This window comes from Manis pentadactyla, chromosome 4 (assembly GCF_030020395.1).
Source record: "Manis pentadactyla isolate mManPen7 chromosome 4, mManPen7.hap1, whole genome shotgun sequence".
In the NCBI taxonomy this organism is placed as follows: domain Eukaryota; kingdom Metazoa; phylum Chordata; class Mammalia; order Pholidota; family Manidae; genus Manis; species Manis pentadactyla.
In genome coordinates this window covers 97423676-97434063 of record NC_080022.1, presented here as the reverse complement: position 1 = coordinate 97434063, position 10388 = coordinate 97423676, and the positions used below count along the sequence as shown (strand labels likewise).

General features: G+C 46.8%; 1 protein-coding gene across 3 annotated transcripts in view; it reads right to left on the bottom strand.

Moving 5' to 3' along the window:
* Positions 1-6854: 6854 nt before the first annotated feature.
* LOC130683389 (monocarboxylate transporter 1-like) overlaps positions 6855-10388 on the bottom strand; it is an 88204-nt gene continuing 84670 nt past the window's right edge. For all 3 annotated transcript variants that reach the window (XM_057500530.1, XM_057500529.1, XM_057500531.1), the window contains exon 6: positions 6855-9312. In XM_057500530.1, the coding sequence (XP_057356513.1) occupies positions 9140-9312 (173 nt within the window). In that variant the 3' untranslated portion in view covers positions 6855-9139. The remainder of the gene's footprint in view (positions 9313-10388) is intronic.

Below are 10388 nucleotides of genomic sequence, written 5' to 3'. Positions count from 1 at the left end.
ACATTGACCACTTTGCTTTATGTTGCACTTTGTGCTGCCCTGGAGTGTCCTCATCCCTTCAGGGCCGGGGACTGTCATGTCTGTTGTGTCTCCTCTGCCTGGTCCGGTGCTGGCACGTGGCCAGCGTGTAGTCATGACCTTTGTGATGGTCTGCAGAGCCCACCTTCATGCCCCACGCGGCGATTGCCCAGAGCAGAGTGCTCTCCAGGCAGCAACGCGGCTAATTCTCGTGCGGCAGACTAGCACCCAGACTCGTTCCCCTACTTCCCGTCCTTCAGAGGCAGAGAGTTAAAGCTGCACCTCCCAGCCTGGCTCCTGGAGCGTGGCAGACACATACTGCAATCCCATGCTTGGACCCTCACATGGGGTTTGGCATGTGGAACGGTGCCAGGGGCTGCCTTCCTGCTGCTGTGGCAGCTCCCTTCTGGGTGGCAGGGCCCTGCAGAGGTGTATCTTTTCCTGGAGCTGTGTCCAAGGTGTGGCCCCACACCTGGTGGCAGCAGTGGGGGCCTCACCTCCCTGCTCCCTGGATCACAGCCACTCCACTTATGCCAGCACTCGGGAGAATCAGTGGCGACCTCTGGATGCCTACTTCCCTTACTGCCCAGGTTGAGGGAGCAGGTCCCCTAGAAACTCAGTCTTACCTCCTCCCCTCCGCCATGCAGCCACCACAACCATCCCAAAGCACCTAATAACCATTACTATCCTTCTTTTATAGAAATGGGCACGGAGGCACAGTGACCTTTCCAGAACCATATAGCCAGTGAGTGGGAGAGCCCGGTTCTGAGCCCAGGTCTTTCTGACCCAGAGCCCACTACCCCATCTGGCCTCGGTGAGGATGTGTTGAGGTGTGCCAGGGGTGGGAGTCGGCTAGGCAGGCTTCCAGCCAGTGGCTGCACTGATCCCCGTGGCAGGTCCTGGGTGGGTTCCCAAGGTGTCTGCCCCTTCCTGAGAAACACAAGCAGCTCGGGATCCTGCGGACTGTCCCAGAGGCTGGGGCTGACCCAGCTGGGATGTGAGAGGCAGTGAGGCTATTGAGAGAGCAAGCTCTCTGGGGACCATGTCTGTCACCTCCCATGGTTGGAGCAGATCAGCAGCCTCTGAAGGAATATTTCGCTGATCAGTGTGCCGTCAAAAAGAGGTGGATGGTGATGGGCAGGTGTCATCAGTCTGTGGGGAGGAGGCCAGGTTGGGTGCTGTTCCCTTGGTGAGCTTACAGTGGTTTGGTCTCATCAGTGTTCAGGGTTGAACAGAGCCCGGGAGCATGATGGACATCTGATCATTCAGTCACCTGAGGCTACACACAAGGTCTCCTTGTAACGAGTGTGTACAGGACAGTATCGGCCGTCTGGCCTGGAATGTCTTTCCCGCATGCTGAGCCTTCTCTCTCCTTTTTGGCTGATAGAACTATGAGTGGGGGAGATGTGGCAAGTGCTGTGGGATGGGGGAAGAGTAAACCCAAGGAGTTGGCTGATGTTTCAGATGTCTAAATGGCACCGGTCTTTGGCTGACTCTGTCTGAGGGCACCGAGCAAGGCAGCTTGGGGGCCAGTCCCCTCTCCCTGGAGAGACCCGTCTCGAGTCTTCATTCATTCACTCATTCTTTCACACATTCAGCGCATATTTGGGTGCTACCACCCAAGTGCGATAGGACACCGTTGACTGCATACCAGAGATAGAATCTCCAGATACTCAGTGTCTCTGCCTCGGGGAGCCTAATCCCAGGGTGGAACACATTGTCCTGTGTTGCCTTGTTGACTAGTCTCCCTTTCGACACATTTCGTTAGGCAGGTAATAACCATTTTCTTCCCAGTAACCTTAGATGTGTGGCCCCAGCCCCTCGTTGCCTCTTCTGTAATCGGGACCTGGAGAGCTGGGCCCAGGGAATATGGACACCCACTCCTCATTCAATACTGACTCACATTCACCCAGAAGGGAGGGAAGGAGTTGGGGGAGGGGAGTCAGGCAGTGGGAGTAGAACACAGAGGCTTCTTCATTTGTTTCTCCAAGGCTGCCTGTAAGTGCACAGGGGTGTCCTGTTTTCTGCCCTCATCAGACCTGGGCTTAGGAAACACTGCCCTTCATTCACTTTTGAGTTGAGTGCCTGAAGTTTGGCTTCTGGACTTTTAGGGTCCTCATCACAGTATTCTAAGTGGTGATTTCCTTTTATTGCCCCCAATGTTCAGAAAGCTTCTTATTCAGCCCTCTACCCTCCTGGCCTTGCCCAGGGTCTGATGCACAGTCTGTTAACAACGCTTGCTCAGCTAAGATAACTTGTACAATTTCAAAGGTTAGTTGGTTCTACTGGGGGTCTCTACACCCCTACCTCTGATTTATTCTTTCCAGGAGAAATGCTGTTCTTCTATCTGCCCACTGCACAGAGCAATTCGGGACCCAGCTGAAATGTCGCCTCTTTCAGGAAGCTTCCCCAGCCCTCCAGTCCAAAGAGTTGTCTCTTGGAGCTTCCACGTGGCACCAGAATGCATCCACATGCTATTCCATGCTGGGGCCCCGAGCCCAGTGAGGGCAGAAGCTCCTATGAATGGGACCTCGCCCTATGTATCACTTCATCTGGCTATTGATTTTGTATCCTTTAATATCCTTTGTAATAAATTGTCAACCTAGAAAATAGAAAAGGAAAAGGAAGAGAGGGAGGGAGGCTGGGAAGAAGGAGGAAGGAAGGACGGGAGGCAGGGAAGGAGGGAAGGAAGGAAGGAAGGAAAGCAGAGAGGGAGGGAGGGGGAAAGAGGGGGAGGGAGGGAAAGGATGTCTCTTTGCTCATTGTCTCAGCAAGTCCACAGTCTGGTGTGTGTGTTGATGGCAGTTCAGAAAAGCAAGACAATGTGATAAGTATTCTTTTGATAGAGGTAATAGTAATAGTGAATACTTTGGAGTGTTTACAGTACAGCAAGGACTGTGTTAGGATTTCACGGACACTGCCTCATGGAACGCTCATAGCCACCTTCCAAGGGAGTTCTGTTATTACTCCCATTCACAGATGCGGAATCTGAGGCTGAGAGAAGTTAGGTAACTTACCTGGGGACTCAGAGCTGGGAGGGTCTGAGCTGGAAGCTAACATCAAGGTCCATTCTCTAGCCATGCGCTGTAGCCGTGAGGAGACAAAAGCGCCCCAAAAGGGTCATTAGGAAGAGTTGGGGAGTGTACCAGTCAGGGCTGTGTAGAGAATGGCATCTCTAAGAAACAAGCATTCTGTTAAAGGAATTAGACCTTATGTGATTGTTGGAACTGGTGAAGTTTTATGGAAGTTTGTGGCCCCTTCATCTGGTGTGGGCCTGGAATTGCTGTTGACCTCAAGGACAACTGGGAAGAGAAATGAGGTGCAGTGGGGAGAACAAGGAGAGCCACCCTCACAAGGACAAATCAGGGCCGTCCCTCACCACTGTCTGCCATGACGGGCCAGGTGGCCTGGAGGAGGGGGAATCTGGTGCTCTTGGGCATGGAGCTGCAAGTGCACTTGGCCCAGGACTTGGACATATGGTGGAAGACGGAGCAGCTATGAGTTTGGCTGCTGCCCTGTGCCATGACAGCAGGATGAGCCAGCACTTAAATGACAGTGTTGCAATAGCACCTCATTTGGGCAGTACCACACAGAATTGTCTAAAACAGAGACGAGGCAAAGGATGATTACATGTACTTTCAAAGTCCTACTGAATAGGACCTAGTCCAGTGGACACACCCATAGATTATTTAATTCTCTAGGTTCTAGAATCTAAGAGAATAAACCTTTGCTGTCTATCGATTTATGTTTGTTGGGGCCCAGGCTCTGGGCTGTTGTGTGTTCACTTGTACATTTTTGCCTTGCAGGGAGATACAGATGATCTCTTGGCCAGTAAAAGATATAATGCCATCAGGAGCTCAACTGAACCAGGGCAGAGAGAGCTGAATCGGCAGGTGTTGGCGAAGCCAGTTCAAGCACCAGTCGTAAATGAAAGCACTAAGCCATTAACCACTTACAGTGACTGTATAAGCAAGAGGCCCAAGCTGCAGAAGTGCCAGTTCCCCCGGCTCCAGGTTCCCGAGGGCCAGGCAGGCCAGTGCAGGTGTGGGAATCCTCTCAGTGCTGAGGGTGCCCCAAACTAGAGGCTCCAGCAGCCTGATGGATTTTGAGGTTGGGGAAGGATGAGGAAGAGGAGTGACTTGTGGAAAGAATTGGGTATTGAGGAGCGGGGAAAGCGCCTTCCATGTCATCCTTCTCTCCCATAAGAGGCCTGGACAGAAGCCTCTGAAGAGGACCTGACCCAAGGCCTCAGCTAGAGACCCAGGAATGAAGGCACTGCTGAGGAATATAAATGTGTGATAAAGCAATAGTTGGTTTTAGTGTACCTGGTAGTTTGCAATCTTAACCCAGCATTCTGTTCTTCATTGAATATATTTAGTTTCTTGAATTTTCCTTTGGGCTAGATTTCCCATTCTGCTGGTTTCTTCATCTTTTGTCACATGCTGATCATATATTTCTATGGCAAGCCTGTTCTAACCTTCTGGTGGTTATGCATGGACAGTGGCCGTGCTGAGGCTGGGGTGGAGTGAAGAACGAGCCCCAGGCAGGGGGCCTTAGCAGGCCATGTCATGGATGCTGACAGGCAGTGAGAAGGCCTGACCCAAGGCTGCCACAGGGAAAGAGGTGGGGAGGGGCTGCCGTGGTGCCGCTGAGGCAGAGCAACCTGTCATGTGGGTAAGTGAGAAGGAATATGCGGGGAGAGTGCCTTCTACTAGCATTGCAGAGCTTCTGGCTCAGAAAACTACGCCCTACAGCCCAGGCCCTCCTTAGCTTACGCTTATCCTTAGCATCTGAGAAAGTGAATAATGCTTAGAATTCACCCGGGGCAACAGTCATCACTAAATGTCTCCATAGCCTCTAATGTAAAGGTGCATTCAGAATTGTGGTCAGAAAAGCACTCAGGCCCTTTCCTTTGCTTTCTTTTTTCTAAGAAAAGAAAACAAAAACAAGTGGGGGTGAGAGGGCACAGAGAGTAAAACACAGCAAGGTGGGAGACACCCCAGGGCGGACGGCTCTTAACTGCTCATGGACATACCAGCCTGTCCCCCACTGGCTTCTCAGAGGCTGCTGGCCACTTCCTCTTGCGACCCAGCTCGTGTGAGCTCAGCAAATGCAAGTTCTCTTAATGTTCAAAATGGCAAAACATATATTAGGAGAGAAAATCTGCAAATGAAGAAATCACATGAGCAGTTCCCAGGCCAAGGAGAAAGATTGTAAATCAGGTTGTAAATTCGCTGGGGACCAGGAATCATCTTAGACTTTTTGGTGCAGAACCGAGGGAGTGGTTTGGCTGTTATTCACCCTTTAGGGTTACCCAGAATTCAGCTTCTTTCCACTCTTGTATGTGTTCCCAGAGACGCCATCCAGCAGCACCAGCCGCTATGAGCTGTCTGCTTTGCTTTGTGCTTTGGGGACAGTACAAGACCTGCTAGATGAAGGCCCAGCTATGGGGCCAGTGTTGTAGGTTTGGGGGCTTTTTTTTTACTTTTTCTTTTGGAATTTTAGATTTACAGAAAAGGTAATGCAGAGACTTCCTCGGTATTCTTCACCCAGGTACCTCTGATGTTAATCTCTTCTATAATCACTGTACATTTGTCAAAACTGAGAAGTTAACCTTGGACAATCCTACTTACTAAACTACACACCAGCTTTCCCATTAACATTGTTTTTTGGTTCCAGGACGCAGTCACGATACCACAGTGCATTTAAAGGGGTCATTGCGTTTAAATAACCATACTGCCATGGGGTTCCGCATGCATTGCATGATAAATTGTACATAAAAGGGCTTGTACACCGTGAAGAACTATGTAGATATTTCCAGCACTTCCTTTTCATTGTTGTTTTGGTTGATGATGAAACATTGGTTCCCTTCCTGTACTTCCAGGTGAAGCAGATTCCAATTTCATTATTAAAATGACTTTAAAACAATATGCTGTGCATTTCTACCCTTAATCCTCCCAAGTTATATTGTACGTATTATACGAGACTCAGAGAAGTTAACTAACTTGCTCAGGAATGTAACTTAGACGGTTTAGACTCTCCCAAGATGCAGTTCACTGCCTTTTTATGTGCTGCCCAGCACAGCACTCATTCATTACACAGCCTTTCCTGTTAGACTAGAACTTCTGGGTGCCATGAACTGGGTTTGCCCACTTTTACATTCCTTCCATCCAGCAAATAGAATCAAGTACATAGAAGATGCTCCAAAAAATAGTTTAGATGAATGAATGAATGAAGGCTGATCTCATGTCCATTGGTTTGTTCTGAAAATTGCTCTTTTCCTTACAACTTACAGGTTCAGTCTCCCCCAATTAGTGAGTAAGAACTGTGGAACACTGACAACTGTTTGCTCCTTAATGAGCCCTCAGTGCCTAGAAGAGTGCTTACAACTGGCACAGGGCAGGTGTCAATAACATCTGTGAATGAATGTGTGGAAAGGCTGACTTCCTCCTTTGGCCAGTATCACCCTGGCTGCTTGTGACATCGTTGTACTTTCTGGATGGTGACATCCTTGTACTTTTTGGATGCTGATCTCAGTAAGAGTGTTCCAGAACAACCACAACACTGACGGGGGTAAGAGCTAAATGCTCTTGCTTCCAGAGTTAAGTATTCATCTGACTCTGAGTGATGATCAGGACCACAGGAACGCTGTCCCCAGGAAGGAGGATCCAGCAGTGGGCAGCCCACAGACTCTCCACAGGACCCAACTGCTGTCCTCTACCAGCAAAATCATGACCTGTGGCTACGTGTGCTCGGTGCTCGAGTCCCATGTCACACTCACCTCCCTCTCACAGAAAGCATCTCTTTAAGCATAAACAGACACCTGCTTATAATGATCATTAGCTTTATTTTCTTACAAGAAAAGTTCCTCTTGTCAGAACTCTGCTATTTCAAACCTACTCATTTTTCCTCTGTTATTAGTGAAAAGGTAACAATCATATTCACATTAAGGAAAACAAATACAGGAAAAAGTCACCATCCAAACACAAGTATGCTTGGAATTTTGTTTGTATTTCCTTCCCCTTTTTTCCCTGAGAGTATGTTATATCCTGTTCTGATCTAACTAGTTTGTGTTTTGTTTTCACTTCACATTGTATCATGCCTATAACAAGGAACCTTCCATGCTATTGGACCTCACAACCATCTATTTAAATAGACTGCCAGACGATTTAAGGATTCTCAAATACATTGTTCACATCACTGTTAGATATGCCAGGAAGAGTCACCGAAAAAGTTTGAAAGACAAAAATTGAAAAGTAGTCAAATTATTTTTAAAACTCTGTTAAATGTCAGGATTAAAAGATAAATCTTCACTAAATATACAAAGAAGACCAAGCCCATGAAAAAATGGCCAACATCATTTGGCATCAGGGACATGTCAATTAAAATTGACACCTACTAGAATGGCAAAGTTAAAAAGACAATGCCAAGTGCTAACAATGAGACAGAATAGCCAGAATTCTCATACATTGTTAGCTGGATTACAAAATGGTATCACCACTTAGAAAGTAGTTTGATAGTTTTTTACAAAGTGAAGCGTGTACCTGCCATGTGGTCTCACAATTCCAGTCACAGGCATTTACTCAGGAGAAATGAAAGTGTATTTCTACATACATAGAACTCTGTGTGAACATTTGTAGCAGCTTTATTCATAATAGCCTCAATATGGAAATGACCTAAATGTCCATCAACTGGTGATGGATATGCAGATTATGATACATCCACAAAAAGAAATTCTACTCAGCCACAAAAAGCAATGAACTTTGTATAAATGCAACAACATGGATGAATCCTAAAGCACTATGGTCTGTGAAGGAGCCCATACACAGAAAGCTCTTCCGAACTATTACTTGCACTACTTCTGAGGCCACATCTTTTCCACACCAACAACGACTTCTTCAACTCTCTAGACACCAACTGGGTGTCCTACAGTTCAATTAAATTCTGACACTAAATGGACAGCGTGGCAGATTCCACAGGGTGAAGGCTCAGTCCCACAAGACATTCCTCCAGATTCCAGTCACAAGTCCCACATTACCACCTGTATTTCTGACCTCGGGTTCAATAATTTGCTAGAATGGATCACAAATCTCAGGGAAACACTTTGCTTACATTTCCTGATTTATTATAAAAGGTACAACTCACAACAGCCAAAGGAAAGAGTTTCTTGGGGTGCACAGAGCAAGGTACAGTGGGGAGTGACAAGAAGCTTCTGTGCCCTGAGCACAGTACCCTCCTGGCATGCCTCAATGTATTCCTCAACCAGGGAGCTCTCTGAACCTGGCCATTTAGGGTTTTGTTTATGGAGCTTTCATTACATGCGCATGATTTTTTAAATCATTGGATGTTGTAGCTCCTCCCCTCTGCTCTGAGGTCAGGAGGTGGGGCTGGAAGTTCTAGCCCCAGATCATGCCTTGGTCTTTCTAGAGACCAGTCCCATCCTGAAGTCACCTTGGGGGTGCTGGCCACCCATCATCTGATCAGCAGGCCAAAGACACTCGTCACTTCAGAGAATCCAAGGGTTTCAAAAATGTGTACCAGGAACCACAGATGAAGACCAAATATATATTTCTTATTTCGCCAGGTACATACTATGTGATTGCATTTATTACATTCTGGAAAAGACAAAACTATAGGGGACAGAAATCAGAACAGTGGCTCCCAGGAGCTGTAGGGAAGGGAAGGGGAGTAACTGCAAAGGGCAGGAGGGAATTATTTTCGGCTTGAAATGCTCATTCTTGGGGTTATGTGACTAAATACCTTGTCAAAGCTCATGAAACTTTATTCATTTTTATACTGCAAGTAAAGTATACTTTAATAAAATGACTTCAAATAGAAGATATTTCCTTCTGTCATCTTTGTACGTCTCCTGACCCCAAAACGATGTGACATAATTATCATGACTACAGTAATATAATAAAAATTCCATCAGCAAACAGCTGGTATGACTTCCACACAAATGCCCACTGTCCGTGGTAAGTACCACTAGGAAAACATGGTTCTGTAGAATTTTTCAGGTCTCTTTGGTTCAGAGCTCCTCTGTTTATCCATGATTTCAGACTGGATGCTTTTCCTCCTTGGGGCCTCCTTCTGGGTCTTTCCTCTCTGCAGATTCTGCTGCTTACATAACATCTTTACTTTCCTTTTTCTGCTCCTTCTCTGCTTCCTGTTCTTTTGCCACAAGTCGATAATAGATGCCCATGCTGATGGAGAGATAGATACCCGCAACAATAAGGATTATGCCACAGGCCCAGTACGTGTATTTGTAGTCTCCATATACATCGTTGAGACGACCTAAACATGTGCCAAACAAAGAAGTTCCGTGGGTAGAAGTAAACAAGGTTACCCTTTCCCAAATACAACTTAAGGACGCCCTCTAAAGCCGTCAACCCAGTCCTCACAGAGCCCCCAAAGGACAAAGACGTCTGAAAAGGAGCTGCTAAAAATGATCTGATCCTTTGTGTATGATGTCACACCTGATTCTGAATGGCTTTGCATGTTACTCTGAGCAATGTGAAAATAATTCTAAATCTTGGCAAATTTGAACTGGGAGAGGCCTGGAGTTCATCTAGAATCCGTTCTCTTAGTACATGATAGGAAATACGTTGTTGGAAGAGGTTTAGTAGTCCTGCCCAAGGCACAGACCCATTCCAGTGTCTCTGGCCAATGCTCTTTCTCTGACATGAGCACTTCCCAAAGAGCCTTCCTGTGAGCACTTGAAATATGCTAAAACATTATCACCACCGCCTTTCACCATTCTGAGGGCTTAATCCTCACAACAGGCAGATTCTACCAGCATTCCCATTGTATAATATAAAAATTCTGAAGTACAGAAACCTGAAGTAACATGCCCAAGGTCACAAAGCTAGTAAGTGAAATAGCTGGGCTTTAAACCTAGGAAGTATGACTCTAACCATTGTGCTACAGGATACCCCCTCATGTTTACAAAGTCAAGTAAATCTGCAACGTCGTATGTCCTATTATTCTCTATTAAATGCTTTCCAATGTCTGGTAGGAGAAACTTAACTCGTTGTGTCCTAACTTCTTTTGACAATGGAATCCTTGTTACAGTAAAATTTATTAGCATCTCATCAAAATAGTATCTCAATGAATAAACACTAAAACCCTACACCTGCGAAGAACTTAATACAACCAATTCAAATATGACTCCATCTGCTTTTCTAACTCAGGGCATCACTTGCTCAGCAGTATCTGTTGACCCTCTGCACACAAACCAGACACTGGGTCTGCCAGGCCCTGAGGATAAGGGTGAGCAAAGGACAGAACATCCACAGCTCAGTGGAGAGGAAATGTTAATCAAATAGCTACACGGACCGTGACCAGGGTTCCAAGGAGGGATGGACACAGAG